At 51.5% G+C, this 19,752-nt stretch overlaps 13 protein-coding genes across 13 annotated transcripts; 6 read left to right on the top strand and 7 right to left on the bottom strand.

Annotated features, from left to right (window-relative positions):
- Window positions 1–314: 314 nt before the first annotated feature.
- On the top strand, window positions 315–1,743 carry CI109_100374 (uncharacterized protein; the record flags this gene model as incomplete). Its single annotated transcript, XM_065966781.1, has 7 exons — window positions 315–480; window positions 537–622; window positions 665–790; window positions 839–912; window positions 959–1,013; window positions 1,064–1,656; window positions 1,710–1,743. 7 exons carry the CDS (start codon window positions 315–317, stop codon window positions 1,741–1,743), a joined length of 1,134 nt encoding a protein of 377 aa, XP_065822853.1.
- Window positions 1,744–1,998: 255 nt separating this feature from the next.
- Window positions 1,999–5,530, bottom strand: CI109_100373 (uncharacterized protein; the record flags this gene model as incomplete). Its single annotated transcript, XM_065966780.1, has 5 exons — window positions 1,999–3,441; window positions 3,690–4,438; window positions 4,486–4,729; window positions 4,882–5,010; window positions 5,156–5,530. The coding sequence occupies 5 exons, from the start codon at window positions 5,528–5,530 to the stop codon at window positions 1,999–2,001; spliced, it is 2,940 nt and encodes a 979-aa protein (XP_065822852.1).
- Window positions 5,531–6,674: 1,144 nt separating this feature from the next.
- Window positions 6,675–6,953, top strand: CI109_100372 (uncharacterized protein; the record flags this gene model as incomplete). Its single annotated transcript, XM_065966779.1, has 2 exons — window positions 6,675–6,797; window positions 6,870–6,953. The coding sequence occupies 2 exons, from the start codon at window positions 6,675–6,677 to the stop codon at window positions 6,951–6,953; spliced, it is 207 nt and encodes a 68-aa protein (XP_065822851.1).
- Window positions 6,954–7,012: 59 nt separating this feature from the next.
- On the top strand, window positions 7,013–8,319 carry CI109_100371 (uncharacterized protein; the record flags this gene model as incomplete). Its single annotated transcript, XM_065966778.1, has 4 exons — window positions 7,013–7,033; window positions 7,119–7,385; window positions 7,439–7,735; window positions 7,873–8,319. The coding sequence occupies 4 exons, from the start codon at window positions 7,013–7,015 to the stop codon at window positions 8,317–8,319; spliced, it is 1,032 nt and encodes a 343-aa protein (XP_065822850.1).
- Window positions 8,320–8,565: 246 nt separating this feature from the next.
- On the top strand, window positions 8,566–8,962 carry CI109_100370 (uncharacterized protein; the record flags this gene model as incomplete). Its single annotated transcript, XM_065966777.1, has 3 exons — window positions 8,566–8,782; window positions 8,834–8,862; window positions 8,948–8,962. 3 exons carry the CDS (start codon window positions 8,566–8,568, stop codon window positions 8,960–8,962), a joined length of 261 nt encoding a protein of 86 aa, XP_065822849.1.
- Window positions 8,963–9,089: 127 nt separating this feature from the next.
- CI109_100369 (uncharacterized protein) lies at window positions 9,090–9,519 on the bottom strand (the record flags this gene model as incomplete). Its single annotated transcript, XM_065966776.1, has 2 exons — window positions 9,090–9,224; window positions 9,349–9,519. 2 exons carry the CDS (start codon window positions 9,517–9,519, stop codon window positions 9,090–9,092), a joined length of 306 nt encoding a protein of 101 aa, XP_065822848.1.
- An 83-nt stretch (window positions 9,520–9,602) lies between these two features.
- On the bottom strand, window positions 9,603–10,589 carry CI109_100368 (uncharacterized protein; the record flags this gene model as incomplete). Its single annotated transcript, XM_065966775.1, has 3 exons — window positions 9,603–9,898; window positions 9,945–10,107; window positions 10,458–10,589. 3 exons carry the CDS (start codon window positions 10,587–10,589, stop codon window positions 9,603–9,605), a joined length of 591 nt encoding a protein of 196 aa, XP_065822847.1.
- Window positions 10,590–10,685: 96 nt separating this feature from the next.
- Window positions 10,686–11,967, bottom strand: CI109_100367 (uncharacterized protein; the record flags this gene model as incomplete). Its single annotated transcript, XM_065966774.1, has 3 exons — window positions 10,686–11,066; window positions 11,181–11,310; window positions 11,525–11,967. 3 exons carry the CDS (start codon window positions 11,965–11,967, stop codon window positions 10,686–10,688), a joined length of 954 nt encoding a protein of 317 aa, XP_065822846.1.
- A 122-nt stretch (window positions 11,968–12,089) lies between these two features.
- Window positions 12,090–13,513, top strand: CI109_100366 (uncharacterized protein; the record flags this gene model as incomplete). The annotated part of the gene is made up of 6 exons (XM_065966773.1): window positions 12,090–12,170; window positions 12,230–12,243; window positions 12,366–12,548; window positions 12,738–12,908; window positions 13,155–13,215; window positions 13,475–13,513. The coding sequence occupies 6 exons, from the start codon at window positions 12,090–12,092 to the stop codon at window positions 13,511–13,513; spliced, it is 549 nt and encodes a 182-aa protein (XP_065822845.1).
- A 228-nt stretch (window positions 13,514–13,741) lies between these two features.
- Window positions 13,742–14,261, bottom strand: CI109_100365 (uncharacterized protein; the record flags this gene model as incomplete). The annotated part of the gene is made up of 2 exons (XM_065966772.1): window positions 13,742–14,022; window positions 14,195–14,261. 2 exons carry the CDS (start codon window positions 14,259–14,261, stop codon window positions 13,742–13,744), a joined length of 348 nt encoding a protein of 115 aa, XP_065822844.1.
- Window positions 14,262–14,525: 264 nt separating this feature from the next.
- Window positions 14,526–16,392, bottom strand: CI109_100364 (uncharacterized protein; the record flags this gene model as incomplete). The annotated part of the gene is made up of 6 exons (XM_065966771.1): window positions 14,526–14,609; window positions 14,659–14,910; window positions 14,957–15,026; window positions 15,069–15,157; window positions 15,207–15,445; window positions 15,603–16,392. 6 exons carry the CDS (start codon window positions 16,390–16,392, stop codon window positions 14,526–14,528), a joined length of 1,524 nt encoding a protein of 507 aa, XP_065822843.1.
- Window positions 16,393–16,528: 136 nt separating this feature from the next.
- CI109_100363 (uncharacterized protein) lies at window positions 16,529–17,011 on the bottom strand (the record flags this gene model as incomplete). Its single annotated transcript, XM_065966770.1, has 2 exons — window positions 16,529–16,938; window positions 17,002–17,011. 2 exons carry the CDS (start codon window positions 17,009–17,011, stop codon window positions 16,529–16,531), a joined length of 420 nt encoding a protein of 139 aa, XP_065822842.1.
- A 320-nt stretch (window positions 17,012–17,331) lies between these two features.
- On the top strand, window positions 17,332–18,854 carry CI109_100362 (uncharacterized protein; the record flags this gene model as incomplete). The annotated part of the gene is made up of 4 exons (XM_032002973.2): window positions 17,332–17,360; window positions 17,558–17,727; window positions 18,218–18,376; window positions 18,442–18,854. 4 exons carry the CDS (start codon window positions 17,332–17,334, stop codon window positions 18,852–18,854), a joined length of 771 nt encoding a protein of 256 aa, XP_031862780.2.
- Between the last annotated feature and the right edge of the window lie 898 nt (window positions 18,855–19,752).

The following is a 19,752-nucleotide window of genomic DNA, read 5'->3' as shown; positions in this document are numbered from 1 at the left end:
ATGTTATGTGTCGATGTGATGTGTATGCTTCGAAGGTGATAACCAAACAATAGTTAGTTTATGGCAAATGTCAAAAATCAACAGGTTGCGATGAAAATAATCAAATAATCTGAACAGAGAGTGGAGGTGTTGGCAGGTGAAGAGCAAGTGCCACACGAGTCGGGATTATCGATATCGCCGTACGGTGGTACTTTATAATCACATAAACACGCGTAGTTGGTAAGTTGGTTGGTGACCATCACCACCATCATCATCATCATCCTTGATTCCATTTCACTCACTGATCAATCATACCACATCACACCTTGTCGATCATGCCTTCACTCAACCCAGCCGAGGACGACATCTCAGTCTACAGCACCTCAGTCCCACCTCCTCCTTACCCAGGAGACCAAGCTCAATATGATCTCACTCCCACCCCTCACGCCATCAACCGTCCAAGACTCCCCGAGGACAAGAGGAATGCCCTGCTGAGGAATCGTAAGAGTTACCTGTTCATCCCCAAGTTTCCATCAAATAGCTCATACTCCTCGCAGTCCCCGAAGATGTCAACATTGTCAAATTTCAGACCATCGTGAGGGAAGGCAAGGAGATTGTCATCGGGAGAATCAAGGTTCCCACCGTGAGTACACCGCCGACGAACAGTCTGCTGACCCTTCTGCAGCCCGGTTCCTCTGCCCACGCTTTCATTCTCCGAAGATACGACACCAATGCAATCTCCCTCACCACCATGTACAAGTGTGCTTTCCCAGGGGCGTCAGAGGAAGAGGAGAAGCGCGAGATGGACTGGGTGGGTTGATAGATCACGTCAACGCCTGCCACTAATCGGTCTCTGCAGGTCCGATCATCCTTTGACACTCGCAACACTAACGGAGGCCGAGGCAGCGACGTCGTCCGACTCGCTGGTCAATGGTGAGTCTTCGAGAGAGAACCATGACTAACAACATCATAGGGTCAGCAGACACCTCGCCATCCATCTAGCCCCTGCTTACGGCCTCGCGCACCTCATTGCCGTGAGTTTGGCGCTTCCTATAGTCAAAACTAGCTTACGCCGTCGCATCAGTCACTTGCGCGTGCTGTTCCCGACCCCAACGTCGCATACCGCAAGTCTCAACGATCTCAAATCGCCTCTGAGGAGATCGCCCGCACTAAGACCGGAGGTAGCTCGCCTGTCAAGCCCGCTGTTCCTTCGATGACTGCCGCGGAGACTGCGTCGCCTGCTCCTAAGCGTCAACGAAGGGAGCCGTCACCTCAAGCCGGTGCCTCAAGGAGCACCACTGTTCAAGATGTTGAGGATGACGCCCGTCATCTCACTCTCGAGGCGACTACTACCGTCACTGCACCGGCCGGCGCTCCCGTGGATATGGAGGCGGAGATCCAGTCGGCCAAGCAGTTAGTGATGGACCTCAAGCGAGAACTGCGTTTGCGAGCTGCAGCCGGAGAAGAATTAGAAGATCAAGGAGTGGACGTGGGAGAGGATACCCGTGGTACTAAGAGAGCCAAGGGTGGTGACGAGGCGGTCCTTATCTCGGGTGGTGTTGGTAAGAACAGAATTGTCCGCAAGAACAAAAGAGTTGTGCAGAGTCCCGTAGGTGAGGCTGCCAAGAAGGTTGCTTGGGGTGCCCTCATCTTCGGTCTCGGGGTTGGTGCTGCTACGTGAGTTAACTGATATTTACCCATCCATTGACCGCTACTGACGATCCATCTAGATTCCTTCCTCAATTGGCTTCCTCTTTCCTGTAAGGGTTACTAACGTGTCAGTCTAACCTCTAACGAATATCCGTCGTGCCACGTATATACGTCCATATCGTTGATAGTTCTGTAGTGGTATATATCCGTAGCCTCTGGTAGTGCCTTCATAGCCGTAGCTTTTTATATCTTTCTATATCTCCCGTAATTCCGTATTCGTTTGTAGGTCTGGTCATACACCTACATAAACCGTTCATAATTGGTATGTACTGCGTATGTAATGCAAAACTCTATTGTCTATGTATCTCTCTATTCCTCAGCCGGCTTCTTCCCAAGCATGGAACCTTTCCTGCCTCGTCTGCTTCCTACCGAGATGGCAAGGCCCTCGTCTTCGTCATCGTCCAACAAGATGGACACACTTGGTCGGCGGCCCGAGTTCAATCGCATGGGGCTGGTATGTGGATCATCCAAGACGCCCAACGGACTTCTCGCTCGATCACCAGGAACATTGGTACGAAACGGTGAGCTGGACAGACGAGAACTCGCACGAGAGGAGGATCTGGGTACAGTTTCGCCGAAAGGAGATGCGCGATTGGGCTGAGGTATCGGTAGATTGGACGAAGCTGAAGGCGATCCATCGGGTATTGGGTCGAGTTTAGGAGCCGCTGATACGGGCTGTGCGATTGGCGAGGGTTGTATATCCAATGCGAGACCGTCACCACGAGCGCGACGCCATCCGGGTGTAAGATTAGGAGCAGATGGAGGCAAGGTGGATGGCATAGTGTCGTCGTAGTCGTCCTCGTCTGATATGGAACCAGCCCAGTCAATTTCCTCGTCCACATTGCGGGTGAACTCTTCGCTGAGGTTGGACCCTCGTCTCAACGGTCCTCCACGCAACCGAGACTCCCATCCAAGGCCACCAGGTCGATCAGGACTGGGCCCGAAGCCGGGGTGCGAAGAGCCAGATTCCGTTGTGTCCATGCTGGGTCGAGAAGATCGAGGGAGGCCTTCGTCAATGCTCATACGTCCAAGTGCGTCGGCTGGAGACATTGAACCAGCCGAAGGAGGTCCGGGCACATCCTCTGAATCTGATTGGAACCCAGCCAGCTGCTCCTTGTCTTGGAAGCCACGCGTGCGTGATCGTTGACTACCTGTCCGCAGTAGTCGAGCAAGTTTACTGCTGATACTGGATGCGTTACTGTGTGATCGTTGTCGGTTGACATCGACCTCACTTGACGCGACGCGATGTAGACTGCTATTTGGGGAAAGTTCGGCAGCGCTCTTGAATTTGTCCAGGGAGCTGGACGAGGCAACGGGTCGAGGCGAGCGGGGAGGATCGTCAATCATGGGTACCATCGAGGGTCGAGCTGAAGGGTGGGTGGGATACGCTGAGGTTTGTCGCTGAACAGTAAATCCCCGACTGGCAGATGGGGCAGCTGGCGTGCGAGTAGCAGGGTCGCCACCAGATTCGGGAGACGTGCGACTGGATATCGAAGACGATGCCGAAGCGACTGGTTGCGGTGATGGATGAGAATCAGCAAGCTTTGCGCCTAGGAGAGAAAATCGGCGGGTGATTCCCGGTGGTGGCGGGAGAGGGCTTGTCATTGGAGACACGTCTCGGTTCGCAGACGGTATGCGAGTCATCAACCTTGCACCTCTCGGAGTGCCATGAAGGCTGATCTGACTGCCGAGGGCGGACGACGCAACCGAAGGATCTGCACTGCCTATAGGGCTGTCGGTATCGCCGATGCTCTGGCTACGACTACGGCTTGCTCCACTAAGGATGTGGAGTTTGTGCGAGATCGATTTGATCCCCTTTCGGAAACGGTCCCTGAATCCTGTTGATTTTGTGACGACCGCAGCCACTTCGTCGTTGGAAACGGTGACAAAGGTTTGTGTGTGGGGATCGGTTTTTGCCAACCATGACGCTGGGTCGGATAAGCCACGGAGGGTGAATGGATGTTTCTGCCAGTCAGCGTTTGTCAGCGACAGTGACTCACTTTTGCTTGTTCCAACTTTATCCTTTTGTTTGGGTCTTTCTCCAGTAGACGACTCAGCAGATCCAGACACTCCTTCGCCTCGTCTAGAGCGGCAGCTCCTCCTGTCCCTGTCGCCATTCGCTCCTTTCCCATGACGGGTGGAACAATGTAATCTTGCACGGGGATAACTTGCATCAGAAGGTACTCGTTGGGGGCATCAAATGGCGTCTTGCCGAAGAGGAGGCAGTATAGCGTTACTCCTAGAGCCCAAACGTCAATGGCATTAGTTATCGCCAGTCGTTCACGGCGCTGGATAGTCGCAGAGGAGTGGGATCTAGCGGAAGCCGGCCGACGAGAGAACGCAGAATCGTTACTGATAGTGGGTCTAAGGGGAATGGTAGCACTGGCCGGGCCGACTGTCGGATCTGATTGACTAGAACGCGTTTCGGTGTGTCGGTCGACGACTGATGGAGGGCGGAGAGTGAATCCAGGAATCTCTTGTACAGGCGTCCGATGTGGTGAGCTCGAGCTTCGAGGTGTTATGTCGGTATCTAACCCAGAATAGCACATTTCAGGAGCGAAGAACGCTGGCGAGCCGGCCGTCTTTGCCAACTCGATGTCGTCGACGTAGGCGTCTCCATCCGGTCCTGGTTGAGCGGACGCTGCTCGCAAAGCTTCAGAGAAATGAGAGCAGCCGAAGTCGGAGATCTTGACCGTGCCGTCGGCCGCTCGCAGTAAGTTACTGGGCTTGATGTCGCGGTGGATGATCCCTTGATGATGTACTGTTTGTCAGCGGTGCGAGGGTCAAGTCACTCACAATATTCCAAGCCCAGCAGTGTATCTCGAAAGATCCTACGTGTCTCCCCAATGGTCAAGGCAGGGCCACCCTCGTCCTCCTTCCACCGAATCTCGCCGTTCTCACACCACTCCAAGACCATGTATAGTTTGCTTGATTCCGGATCGTCGATGATTTCTTTCATGCGTACGACGTTGGGGTGGTTCACCTTTTTGAAGATGGCAATCTCTTTTCGGATTCTGAATGTCAGCGGGGCTCGGACAGACTGACTTACTCAGCCTCATTCAGCATCTTGGCCCCGTCTCTGCCAGCCTTGCCCTTCTGTCGACTGAGCCCAGTTAAACGTTTCTTCTTCGGATTGCGGTCAACGATTTTGATGGCCTGAATGTCAGTTCTAGTCCCTTCCTGTCGACTCACATAGAATGGCGATCCTGCTGAGATGCCGAGGCCAACGTCCCCCTCATCATCTCCTATGGGAATATCTGCGCTCAAATCCTCCCCTAGTCGCACGCGACCATGTGTTCCATGTCCGATTTCACGTAGAACCTGGTCGTAAGCGAGACCCGTACAATGGGAAACTCACCCTATACTGGTTGATCATCCACTTCCCAGACTCTTGATCTCGCTGGACGCGCACCGCTTGCGTTTCCACACTGATTGTCAGCGTTATCTCTACCGAAGAGACTCACACTTCGGCGCTCCCGCTTTCCGACATTGGGCTTCTCCACCCCTCGTCACCGCCTTGTGAGAGGTCGAGTGTACTCTTATCGTTGCTCTTGATGGAGCCATGTCGCCGTATGCTCCCGCTTGCTTTCTCCTGATCCTTTGTCGAATTGCGCCGGGACAGGAGTTTAGGCGTGAAGCTTCCCTTTGAGCTGGTGCGAACTGGTGCGCGAGGAGACGGTACACGGACGAGGGGTTGTGAGGAGTGCGAAGCGGTCCTTCGGAGTAACGACGAGGACGAGTCTGGAAGTATAGGTTGGAGGAATTGTGGGGATTGGACGGTACTAGAAGAGGCGGAGGGCTGACCGGAGGGAAGACTGGGTTGTTGACGACTCGAGGACATGGTTAGGTCGCTGGGTTGGTCAGCGCGGGATGCATGCGATCTGACTCACCAGTCGGCCTCTTCATCACCTCTCGCGTGCGAAGACAACACTCAGCTCTATGCTATGTGATGATAGAGGAAAGGAGGTATAAATGCGTAATCATCAACTAGCCGTGTGATGGGCGCCGAGATAGCGGTGGTCGGTACTAGGCTTCGAGCGAGTTGACTGAGGCGCTAAGTCGACACAAGGCAATGCGTGGATTGTAGAAAGCTTATGTGGATTGAAGAGTAAAGCTGCAGTGACCGTGATGAGACGTAAATGCTGGGATAAATGGGTTGCCAAAGTAGGATTGTTGCGAGGAGATGTAACTGTGAAGGTCAACGAAGATGACGATTCAGGTCTGGCAGGACAAGTCAAGACGGATTACGGCGGCTCAACCCTCTTTTTAAAGCTATTCTTTGGGGGGGGGGGGGAGCGAAAGGGGGAACTCATGCATATATCAAAGTTCTGCATCAGAAACAGATGACATTTTATTGCTTCCCTTACAGCTGAGCATAGCTTGGACACTGCATGCCTGCATTGCAGTCATTATCTTGGATAGTCTGCACCTGTCGAGGACAGCCTCTGGGCTGTGAGGCGACGTGCGAACCTCTTGGTGAAGCAGGCAGACTTGCTACCCCTCTACTCAAGTGCATCAAGTTGTTCAGTACAGTACCAGATCAGTGCACCCGATATTCACATCAGCTCTAGGTAGGGTAGGTGGCCATACGTATAGCGTCGGGTCATATTGCTGGGGCCAACGGCTAACAACAACCAGCAGGTAAAGCGGATACAACCATTGGAAGACTGTAGTCGAAGGTCAATTGCCTTCATAACAATCTCTGAGCCTCTGCTTGTATACTTCTCCTGTGGTCGGATCACAGCGAGTCTGCAGCCCCATCTAGGCACTTTCATAGTCTCATCGTCGTGACTTTGGTTGAAAAGTGCATGCATGCACTGAGAACAGCACCGTGGTGGATTAGCGTGGAGTGGAAAGTGGAGGTAATACAAGCCAGAGTTGCAAGCTAGTCTGTCCACCTTGTAGTTTCATTCTTCTACATATTTCACCCGTTGCACTTTTTCATGAGACTGTTCGCTCGACTTCTCAGCACCACTACAAGGCGAATGTCACCCTCAATCTCACTGACCAATGTGGAGTCCACTTTTGTTACCTTGCTCGATGACTTTGCGAGACGGCTTGAACCTCCAGTGGAATGTCGTATTGCTGGTGGTTGGGTTAGAGACAAGGTAAGCGAGCAGATGTTGAACATTGCTGACACTCACAGCTGCTGTCGCTCCCATCCCATGACCTTGACATAGCCCTCTCGATACCTTCAGGTCACACATTTGCAGTTGATTTCGTCGAGTACCTCAAGACCAAAGACGTCGCAACCGGTTCAGTAGGCAAAGTCGCAGCCAACCCGGAGCAAAGCAAACATCTCGAGACAGGAACAACGAGGATCATGGGTCTGGAGTGTGACTTTGTGGGGCTGAGAAGCGAGACGTATGCGGATAGCAGGATCCCCCAGGTGGTGAGCAGTGAATCTGCGAATGCGAGCTGACTCTTAGCGACCGGGGACACCGCTCGAGGATGCTTCTCGACGGGATCTTACGATCAACGCGTTGTTCTACAACGTTCATACGAAAGAGGTCGAAGACTACACGCAGAGAGGGCTATCAGATCTTGAAAATGGGATCGCCTGTACACCTTTGCCCCCTCGGCAGACTTTTCAGGACGATCCGCTTCGCATCATCCGTTGTGTTAGATTCGCCAGTCGCTTTGGTCTCAGCATCACGGATGAGGTCGTCCAGGCTATCAAAGAGGATGATGTGAAGGTGGGCTTTGAGTGACCTATCGGGCTGACGAACAGCTCGGTATCACTACGAAGGTCTCCAAGGAGAGAATCGGTATTGAAGTGACCAAAATGCTTCGACCAGATCCTTTGAGAGCGATGGCATTGATCGACTCGCTAGCTCTTCACTCAGCTATATTCCACTGTGAAGTGGACCCTCCTCGACATGAGGCTATCGCTTCTGCGCGGATCCTTTCGGAAGTGTCGAAGAGGTTCATTAGCGATGACGCATTGTGGTTGGCAACGGCTGCGACGCCTTTCCGAGATATCAAGGTGAAGCGGAAGGGCAAGGACACACCAGCTGTGTCAGTGGTGATCAGCGAAGGGCTGAAGGTGGGTCTGCGTGCTAGACAAAGCTGATCCAAAAGCTTTCTACGGAAAACAAAACATCGGTTACAAACCTTTTTGACGCTGTTCGGATCATCAACCCCGAAGCAACTCAACGGTCAGACATCGGCACATGCCTGCAGCACCCGAGCGTTCGACCATGGGAGAGGTCATTGACATGGGCAGTGGTCATGGATATCCTGCCATTCTGGAATGGCGAATGGAGTGACCAGGCCGAGGCGGTGGTGAACAGGTACCAAGCATTCAAAGATAGGGCCATCGCGCTTGGACTGCCACAAGCTATCGATCAGCCGTTACTCCTGAATGTGAGTCGAGGTCAGAGTGATTGTGCTGACGTTCAGGGAACGGAGATGCAATCGTTACTATCCATCAAACCTTCACCTCTGCTCAACACAATCAGACAAGCTATCAACGTGTGGCAGCTCGATCATCCCGAGGGGACCAAGGAGGAATGCGAAGGGTGGCTGAAGAATCAGTGGGAAGGTGAAGGGAGAGCCGAGTGGGAAACGGTCTCTCTACCGATGAGGGCGAAGGTGGAGAAGGTGAAAGGGGAGAAGCGCAAGCGATAGGGTGAGATTCAAGCATGAGACCGTGATAATAAGACTGTGACATATACCATGCATATTAAGAGACACCTTGGAATCATTCTGTGTGGAAAGGCGCGCGGGACATCGACCGAGGCAAAATACGACTTAGGCGCGCGATGGATGCGGATCGTAGTGTAGTCCGCTTTTCGCTCTTCTGTGATATGCTGTTATTTCTAAAAAATCAGTTATACATTCTCTTTCATCTCGTCTACAACATACCTACACATCATGGGAGCCAAAGCCCAAGTCCTGAGAGACATCCGAAAGAGACTGTCCGCCGAGCAATTCGAAGTCCAACGGCGGGCTTACCTCTACGTTGCCCGAAACACTACCCTGCCTGCGACTGTTCGACACAAGGCGCAGCTAGGACTCAATGCATTGAATGGAGGAGAGGGAAGGTTGGGAGCGGTCAAGAGTAGATGCTGGGAGACTGGAAGAGCGAGAGGTGAGTCTCGAGGTCCCAATGGGAAACGATTCGTGTGCTGACGAAGAACAGGTGTCATGTCAAATTTCGGTCTCTGTCGAGTGAGTTACGATTTCCCGCATCGCGCTAACATCCCAGTTCCAATTCCGTCTCAAAGCTCTCAACGGCGACCTCCCGGGGGTTCAGAAGTCCAGCTGGTAACGAATGCATATGTGTTGTACTTTATCCTACTCGATTTGTGTACCAGCAACAATACCTCGGAATCAGACGGGCTGCTTGTGTGTAACGTCGATTATCTTATGGCACATCGTGACCACAAGCACCACATCTAGTTCATCGCCTGAATGACAGCCAGGGCTGCCGTAACGCTAACGCTGATAAGGGGAGTGAGGACATAAGACAAAACGATAGTTTTTGCGACAGCCGTCTCTGTGCTCTCGTCGGCATCCGACATTTCGACAATCTGACATGAGCGTGGGGTCGCAAAGTTGCACTCACCGCTGCTAGGGTCAAAGCAGGAGGCCCGACAGGCGCGATCATCATGACAAAGTCCTGGCAATCAGCGACGCCCAGTACACGCAACTCACCAATACTGGGTCATCCAGGATACGTGATCCCGCTACTTTTCGAACGCCGTACACAACGCTGATGGAGATCACCGCCATGATCACGAAGCGGAAGACGAAGAGATAGATCAAAGGGATCGTAGGTGGTCGCGAGCCCTTCTTTGATCGGAGGTGGGCGCCAAGGACGAACATCTGTAGGACAGTGTATAGACTTCCGATGTTGGACATACTCTCGGCGAATCTTCAGAAGTCAGCAAAGTACCGTATGAGGAGACCTACGGATTTAGGAAACCTTTCTTTGAGAACAACCAGCGGTGTAGGAAAGGTATCAATCCAGCCACGACAGCGGCCAAGCCTCCATACATGGGCGGGTTCATGAACGCTGCCAAGCGCTTCTTGACGATCTGGAGGACTTTCCAACCCCTTCTGCCTCCTTCCTTCACTTGACCAAGAAGAGGATCCGATTCCTGAGGAGGGTCCGACTCGGGATACGTTGGCGTAGTGAGAGCTTTCTTCATCGCGTGTGGAGACTCGGAATACGACCACGGGTGCGAGATGTCCAGAGGATGCCCTTTCATCATGCCTCTTGGTCAGCGTGCACGGAATGAAGCACTTACTCGGCCCAAAGGTAAAGCGAGTCAGATTGCACACTAGCGCATTGATGAGGAGATACACTTTGCCGCGACTAAGGACTTGGTCCAGATCGTCCTTTCCAACGAGAGGAGCTAGGGTGCCATTCTTGCCCAACGATGTGAGCAGAAGGAGGGGTAAAGAAGTCGCCTAAGATCAGTCTCGTTCGTGTGATTGCCACGTACATTGTTGAACACCATGCACGGTCTTTGGATCAGCGCATGTTCAGTAGGGGTCACTCACACTACCCATTGTGGCATCTTGAACAGGACCACAGCAGCGACTCCTGCCACCCATGAGATGAGTTGGAATAGTAGCGAGTAAACAATGATAATCCAGTCTGTTATTAGCTTGGTTCAGTAAAGGCGACTTACAGTCTTTGAGGTTTGACCACGAAGCGAGAGGACCGATCTCGGAGAAGAGCAATGCTGGCAGGAAGATGGTAACACATAGGTGGGACACATTCTGCGTGTAAGCGCAGGCTCCCATGTGATGCTCACCTCTTCACCAGCTTCTGACAAGAGATTGATCTTCCGGGAGTAGTAACCGTATGCAAGTACGAGGATTACAGATACCGCAGCCTCGACGGCAGACCATGTCGTGGACAGGATCTCAGAAGCGTTCTGCAACATTGCTGGGTATTGATGAGTTTCAGAAGAGAAAGAAGTTATCGATGGGCGCGACTGATAAGGACCATTCATGACATCATTGCGTGTTACAACCTATTATTACTCTATCTTAACGTGAATCTCCTCTTCTTTTACATTCACGGTAGTCGATCGCTTCACATGCAGCCGAGTTGCGCTTCTGGTCCGTTTCAGCTCTGTGTTGGTTATAAAATCGTTCTCAAGCGGTCGTTTGACGGGTGTCGAGGCCTTCTGGGTTACAACAATCTTCTCCTTCTTCACCTTGACCTGGGCTTGCGGGAGGTCCGCTGCGAACATGACTGCTTGGCACCAACCGCCCAACGGTCCCCACTTGTCGAGTAAGAACTCTTGTGTCTCATCATAGATCAGTTTGGACATCGGTTTGTTCCGTAGTCGTAAAGGGAAAGACGGGTGTCGAGCCGCAATCGCCGTGAGGTGCGTGTCAATTGGGATGAGCGAGGGCTAGGATGTCAGCGGGGCCTATCACCTTTCACCTACCTTGTCAAGACACATCAACATGACGCAGTCTGCGACCTTCCGTCCAACTCCCTTCAGTGCTATCAGCTTGTCACGTACAAGGTCCACATCCATGGCCCTCCATGTCATGAGACCCGCTTCAATATTTCCAGGCTTGCTTCCAAACTCCGCTCGCAGGGATTCGAGGGACGATTCAATGAAGGACGCTCGGTATCCAAATCCCATTTCTCTGAGAATTGACTCTAGCTTGGAGGGTATTAGATGGGGAGCAGGAAACAAATGATGGGTCGTTGAACCGTGTCCGGAGGGATGTTCTAAATTGAGGATCGGTGGAGAGAAGGCCTCTGAGAAGCGGTGAAGGAGGGATGTGATTCGAGGAATATGGTTATTGGTCGATGTGATGAAACTGCGTGTCAACCGATATCAGGGGGGGAGTTACTCACGCTATAAGACATTCCCAAGGATCCTGCCGCAGAACTCTCACTCCGATAGCTCTCCCATCCACCTCGACCTTGCCGAAAAGAGCAGGATCTCTAACCTTCCATTCCGCATATAGCGCTTCAAGATCGGGCTGGGCTTGGAACTGAAAGTAGTCATCCAACCACCGTCGAGTGCTTCCCTTCTCTCGGTCTATCTTTGCTGCAAGTTCATCGCAATGGATAGCGGTGTAGTAAAGGTGGGATGGGCTTTGCCGAAGACAGACGACACGAGGTGGATCGTCGACAGCGCGCGAGAATTCCTCTGAGGGCGTGGATTGCGATGCCGATGGCAGCGAGTGACGGTGCCAGAGGAAGGACTGACCGACCGGGAGTGTGTTAGCAAGTGTGAGATTTCTAGGATTGAGTGGTATTGAACTCCAGCCTGAAGGAAAAGGAGGTCGGGACATGACTATCATTGAAATAGAAGCAAAAAGCAAAAAGTGGAGTTGCACAATAACAACAAAGGCGTGTAACGTTACACATATCTGTTCATCATTCATTCTCTCCATTATCCAGTATCAAACAAATCATGAACAACAACGACAACTTTGCTATCGCACTAGATCGTCTCAAGTTCTATGCGCGGGACGCGGTGCTTACTCTGACTCAGGTGAGTATAGATCGGATTGTGGTGTTCCGATTCATGCTGATCCGTTCTCGCTCGCGCAGTGTATATGTAAACCGTGAGTATGTCGACACGGCAACGCTGACCTGACAGAGACGCGACGCTCAAGATCAATGGTCGATCGTACAAGGTCGAGAAGCTGCTTGGAGAAGGAGGATTCTCGTTCGTCTACCTGATCAGCGACCTGTCGTCTGGGAGACTGTACGCTTTGAAGAAGATCTTGATCACCTCGGGACAAGAAGGTGTCAAGGAGGCTATGCGAGAAGTGGAAGCTTATCGACGGTTCCGACACCCAAACATCATCCGTATACTGGACTCGGCCGTCGTGCAGGACGAAGGTGGAGAAGGCAAGATTATCTATCTGTAAGTGGGAACCGGGTGTACCGCGCTGATGACAGCTTCCTTCCATACTATGCTCGCGGTAACCTGCAAGATGCGATTGCTTCTGCCTCTGTATCAGGAAACCGAATGCCGGAAAAGAAGCTGTTGGAGCTGTTTCATGGGACATGTCTTGCGTAAGTCTTGCCTTGTGAGCTCGCTGACATCGTTTAGGGTCCGAGCTATGCACCAATATAGATTACCCGCGGTCTCGGCTTCATATCCCCCGACCAATCGCGAGGAGGATCCTCTTGTTTCGGAGCCAGTCTTTGACCGTGACGAGGAGCTCGCCGATGCGGAGCAGGGAGAGATGATCCCATACGCACACCGAGATATCAAGCCAGCGTACGTGACACGGTCGTGACATTGCTGACATACAGAAATATCATGGTAGCGGATGATGGCAGCCCGGTTCTGATGGACTTTGGTTCTACCATCAAGTAGGTGTATACTTTGAGACACAGCTAACAGACAGAGCTCGAATCGATATACAATCACGACAACAAGCGCTACTAGAGCAAGTGAGTGATGCTCTATGGGTGTGGCTAACAAGCAGGACATCGCAAGCGAGCATTCGTCAATGCCATACAGAGCGCCGGAGCTGTTCGATGTCAAGACAGGCAAGATCCTTGATGAGAAAGTGGACATCTGGGTGGGTTTATGTTCCCCGTTTAGCACTGATGAATAGTCGCTTGGGTGTACGCTGTTTGCTGTCGCATATGGTCACTCTCCATTCGAAGTCGACGGGACATCTATAGCGATGGCTGTTGGTAGTGGAAGATACCGGCACCCTCCTGGATACTCTCAGACCCTTGTCTCACTTATTGACGCCATGCTGGTTGTCGATCCTGCACAAAGACCGGATATTCAGAGGGTGAGTTTCAAGAGGCCTGCATAGCTGACATGTCTAGGTCATCGATCTCACGGAAACGGCCCTCAGATCGGCCTAGGCATCGACCTCCCTTGTCCAACCTTAGCCTCCGCCCATCGCCGCATCATTAGCATATGCAGTTCCATGTTGATCATTATCTGCCGTATATCTTCGCTTCTTGAGAACGGAGGAAGAGGTGGAGGGAATATAGGTGGTAGTAACTGCAAATCAGGTAGAGCGCGAGTGCTGGTGATGTGCCAATATGAATGGACTCTGGACTTATTTCTTTGATAAGCTTGTGCCTAAATCACGGACTACTCACGTAGAATCTCGGTGTTGGCAATTCGTGCCAAAGAGTTTGCGGCACGATGGCGGGCGGCCTGTACAACGGATGAAAGAGCGGGGGAGGCGAAAACCGCGGTCGTGCTGGGGCCGCTGCACGAGGGGTTGGCGGAAATGAGAACGGTTGTGGTCTAGATGTAGCTGACGAGAGATTTGGTGGTTCGTGGGGCCTGTTGTTGCGCAGACCGGCTAGCTTGTCATCGTAATTTCTTCTCTCGTCGGGGTCGGAGAGTGTCTCGTATGCCCCTGCCAGTTAGTCATATGTCCCGCCGATCGATAACCCACTTTGTATGCTCTGGAAGTTCTCTTTTGCTTGTGCATCGATACACTTATCAGGGTGATATCGAGCTGCAAGCTTGAGATACGCTTTGCGTACTTTCATCACCATAAGCGGGAGCATCGCATACTGCACACTCACTTTGAGCCGCAGAAGCATCCTCCTCAACACCCAGAATAGTGTAGTAGTCGTTCTCTCCTTCGTCCATTGTGGATGTTTTAGGGGTGATCAAGGCTTGGGAACGGCTACTTGAAGAGCGCGATTGATGTCGACTGCGTGTGACTCAGATGAGTGCTTGAACGATACTTGAACGAGACAATGATGGGACGTCGGTTTCAAGGATGATCAAATCTCCTTTGAACCTGTTGCACCGACCGTCTCAGGGATGAAGGGTGCATGCACACACACCATGTCCTTACATGTACATACAATCATCAATCATCGAATGAAAACACTAGAACATAACAACTGCTTATCCCACAATTGTGTTACCCCAAATGAATGACCTATCCCCCTCCTTCGTCACATCATTGTTTGCTATCTTCATGCCTTCCAGCTGAGCACGAAGCTGCATGTTAGCCAGTAGCCGTCTTCGTGTGACATACCTCCAAGTTTTCCCTTCCGAGTCTTTCGGAGCGCAACCTGGACTGTTCAAGCAGATCGGAGTAGAAGACCAAGTCTCGGTTTGGAGACGGAGATATGGGTACATCCTTATTTACAGCCGTGCTCGCGACGTGAGTTGTGATCGGGGCTCGTTGCTCGAGGATACTGCTCGTTTTAGCACAGAATGGTGGCGATGAAACGCACCTTATCCTCTGCGCCTGCGATACTGCCTCTTCCTTGGTAACTCGTAATTTCTGTTCAAGCTGAAAGGTCAGACAAGTCGATGCGGCACCAACCTACCTCGTAACATTTAACCCTCCATGCCTCTGCTTCATCATGAGCTTCTTTTCGCCTTCGGACGTCCTCGTCCCTGCAAGAACGTAAGCTTTGGTCTCATCGAGGGCAAACTCACCATAAGCGTTGAGACTCGGTGAGCTGCTTGATTCTGATCTCGTAGTCCGATATGTGTCGAATTTTGGGCTCCGCTTCGGTCAATTGGTTCTGAAGCTTGAATCGCCTGATTTCGTCAGCAAACGCTTACAAGACGAACGTACTCGTTCTTGACTACTGCCAGCTCTTCCTGTTGACTCTTAATAGCAGCCCGAGCTTCACTGAGCTCCCCTCGTATGCGTGCAGCCTCGGTCTGCCACGTGGCTTTCTCTTCACGGAACGACGCCACCTTGTCTCGTAGTTGGCCCTGCCATTTGAGATGTTTCTGTTGTGCTTGCGAAGCATCTGTGCGAGATTGAGAGAGCTCCGAAGTGAGAGCAGCGATCTGTTTCGATTGTTCTTTTAGGCGATTCACCTAGAATCATCAGCAGGCGCCGTGATCTTGATACTCACAAAACTGTGGATTTCCGCCTCGTCGTTATTTAAACGTAAAGAGCTTTTGTGCAAACGGCTGATATCTACTAGATCAGTCTCGGCTGCACGATATTTTACTCACGGTGAAGATACTGCTTTCTGACCCGACTGGTAAACTTCGCTTCTAACCGCAATAGCTCATTCTCCCTTTCTAAGCGGCTGCTGTCCATCTTCCTGTCGATTGTCCCTGAAACGAGACTTTCTTCATCCATAAGACTGAAACGGGATACACCTGGCTGATCGGCATTGGCGAGTGCTCGAGATCTCGCTGTGAATTCCGATGGATCGATTCTGTCCCACCGTTTATCGTCTGCTAGCTCGGCAGTCGAAGTGAATACCACAAGCGAAGGGTGCAGTCTGAACTCCCTAATGAGTGGTACAATACGTGTCGCCAATAACCCGGGCTCCCAGACGTCGTCCCATTCCAAAGCATATATCGGTGGGACATTCTTGCCCTGAATATACAAAGCTGGATCTCGAGTGAAGGCGATGACATTTGACGGCCATGCGCCGTAGAGGGCGATCAAGTAAGACTGAGCGATTACGCCGGGTTTCAGATGATCTGGAGGTTCTATGTCAGGTTCTGTCGACGATCGAGATACCTGCCAGCCAATCTGTGGGTTTGGGAGTGGAGTTCTAGTATAGCCGTCACCGCCTGCTGATCCCTCGTCGATGAACGGTCGGTCTCGCCAGGAGATCACTCTCCCCAGAACGATAGCCATCAACGGGACCTTGGAGGTAAGAAGCAAGGGCGCATACGGGATGATTTCCAAGAGCAAACGTAGACTGATACTGAAGAGTAAGTTTCCGGTATCCAAGACAAGGCTTCTCAGCAGTTTATCGAGCACGGGATGGGAAGCAAGTCTCGCCATATTTGTAGTCGATGCAGCGTCTGCCGTATCGTAGGGAACATCAAGGAGTGCTTCAATCAACAGTTGAATGAGAGACATGCGGAGGGCGGGTTCGTCCAAATGTTGGGCGCATGCGTCGAGAAAAGACTTCCGTCAGCTAGATACCGATGGATGAACTTACATCAAAATTCAGTTTGCTCCAGGATATCAGAACATCATTGAGGCGCGGACGCTGTGTGGAAGCTTCGTACAGTGCTTGAAACCATTCCTTTGCTGAAAAGACCCCCTCCGACAAAGCTGAGCTAGAGTATCGCACAATCGCATCTCTACCGCTGGATACGATATCGTCTTCGGTGGCCCATGTGATTGCGGGATTTCCAAATTCGGCTCGGGGAGGGATCGATGATGCGGCCTGGAGGACAGTGTGTCTAGCAGCGGCAGAGGAAGAGGGATCCTCAGTCAATAAGCCCCGTATGGCATCAGCGAAAGCTGCTTGTTCTTGATCGTCGATTTGGGGCAGGGGGATGGTTGACAGATCTTGAGGCAGTGAGCTCAACTGCTGCAAAACTACGGGGTGTGGGTATATCGCCGGTCAGAATGACGTTTGTGCATGAGCCTTTGGTAACTCACAGCTCTCCATACTATTATCTGGTGTTTCTCAGACTAGGGGGTTTGTGTGCACTGTGGATGAGAACGATAACAATAACAATAACATTACAGGTTGAACAAGAATGACGATAACATTGGAATGCACCCCGACCCCGCTGAGCCTATCTTCCCACGGTTGTAGTTGAATGATCGAGCTCGGATCGACGTGAGTGCTCTTTATAACCGAGAGCAAGAACATTAGTCCCATACATCACCTTCTTGCGCTTGGTCAACTTGCAGATCCCCTCACCATATTCCAACCATGATAGTCTGCAATATCTGCGGGTCTGCAATCTCAGATAGCTCGGGCACATGCTCAAGGTGTTCAGGAAGAGCAATAGGTGAGGTTCCGTCCTTGATCTCTATCGGTCAAACTCGACATGAATCGTTCAACTTCGTTCACTGATGTGCGGCTTTTCCCATGCACAGAGCGCACCACTCCTGTACGCTCGCTCCTCACATCTTCTCACAAGCAGGGCAGTCCGGACAGATGGGCGGAAAGGTGAGCTCCTCGTATCAAAATAGCTTATAACCCCAGGTACACCACTCCAAAGGCCTCTCCGAGTTCGCCCTCATCCCCATTGGCTTGCAAGACCCCAATGGCGTCACAGTTACCACGACATTGTTATCAAGACACGGATATCGCCGTCAAGGAAAAGCCTTTCGATGTTAGACTAGGAGCAGCATCAGGCGAAGAGCTGGCCAGAGGTGCGTCCAAAACATGGATGGTAATATGCTGATGAACTAGTATATGGATCTGTGCTTGATCGCCGCGTCCAACATCCCAGATGTGGTGTGTGTGTGATGGATATCAAATCTGGAATGAAGATTTATCTTGCTCGGTAAGCAAGAACCATATGGTCTTGACTGATGTCAACCAGTCACAACCACGGACCTCTGTCAACTGGCGATACAATGTGCAAGGCTTGTTACACAGACATTTTTGCCCTCGGCATTTGCTGCTCCTGTTCACTCCCAATCATTGGCGATAGAGATGAAGGTTTCAACGGACGCCATATCACGGCGCGGGGACAGATGTGGCATGCCAAGTGCTTCAACTGCAGCTGTAAGTTCGCAATGGCAAGGTTCATCTGACATTTAGTATGCGGCAAGTTTCCTTCCCATGCCGACCAACCCCACATCCTTCCCAATGCCAAACCTTGCTGTCCAGATTGCCATGAACGATATTACGAGACAGGATTACCGTCAGCAGCCGGGCCACCTGGATCGAGCGGCCCGTCTGGTCAATCTCGCAAATATCCTCGACCTGGAGAGACTATCCACAGGAACTCATCGAGCTCTCAGAGCGGACATGCTTATCAGACGGCCAAAGAAACGGTGGCAGAACTGAACAAAGGTGAGTACAGCCTTCGTAGACTGGCGGTCGTGTGTGCTCAGACAAGCGTACTGCGTTGTATGTAGAGATGCGTCGCATGACACCACTTGCACCTGTATCGCAACCGGTCCCTGCTTCGACATCCTGTTCTACGCTCGTCAGCGACTCTCCTCACCGGTTTGAGCGCAAAGCGGATATGAAGCGGTCGTTTGTCACCGACGCGTCTGTCAGCATGAGAACCTCGAGGTTCGACATCCCACCCGCTCAGTCAACACTCGCGCCCAAACTGTCAAGGGGCTCGTCATCGTCTGTACTAGATCGAGTGCGACGTATCGAGATGGCAGCTCGACCGGCTCCGATCCGGTCAGATACGGTTTCTGGTGGGTTATCTTTAACTGAACGGTCTCGTAATCCGCTCGAACCCATGTCATTTCGCAACATCATCTCGTCTCCGAGTCCCGTCGATACCACAATGCATAAAGGACACGTCCCCAGTTAAGGCGTTCATCTGCCTGTCCCGGCGTATCAGATAGTCCCTTCAACCCAGTCATGTGGTTTTGTCATGCTACAAATCGTGCACGACTTTCTTCGAATCACTCGTTATCTAACATGTGCAAAAGTCGTTCTTTTGTCCCTTGCAATCCCTCCTATCCCGCACCGTTTGTGATCGTTCATTGTCCGTAGCTTGTACATACCGTGTCACGGCGCGTAATCACCTGCATATGCAAATATATATATGCATATACATATGTGTCTGATGCTACACTGCACAAAGCACATGGAGTGCTCCCTTGTAGTGCGATAGACTGGGCATACTGTCCGTTTTATGCACATTGTCACGACCGTATCCCAATGATCACGAAACATGCCATGACACTCGTCGTAATCTTCACAAACCTTGACGCGTCTAAATGAACTTAGGACAGCTATTATGTTGCACCGTGGACTTAGAACTATCACATCGTCGTACCTCGAACCTTAGATCATTACAAACAAAAGTGAATCTAGAGGAATATGGCCTTGACAACTGGCGACCGGAAACATGAACAATATTACCAAACTGACGAGAATTGCGCAGAGACATACATGTAGGAATAACCGTAGTTTTGAACTAAATCCTCAGTGATTCTCAATTCTGGTCTTAACTGTGATATATAAATGAGCCACCATAGCCACGGATCTTCGTAGTTATCTAATCTGTCTCCCCTTAGCTGTATAGAGACCATACGTTAAGCCCTCGAATATACGTGGACTTTCGTATTGTTACCTTGTCAGGACGAACTACATCTATATTGGCTGATCGGCGTGACGCCCCTTAAACACATCAACAGCTTTACCACTCGAGCATATGTGTATGCACGGAGGGATGCGGGCTGTACCGAACACAGGACGATGTC

Source organism: Kwoniella shandongensis, chromosome 1 (assembly GCF_008629635.2).
Source record: "Kwoniella shandongensis chromosome 1, complete sequence".
NCBI classification, from domain to species: domain Eukaryota; kingdom Fungi; phylum Basidiomycota; class Tremellomycetes; order Tremellales; family Cryptococcaceae; genus Kwoniella; species Kwoniella shandongensis.
The sequence above is the reverse complement of the archived record's forward strand: the minus strand, read 5'-3'. Positions and strand labels throughout refer to the sequence as shown.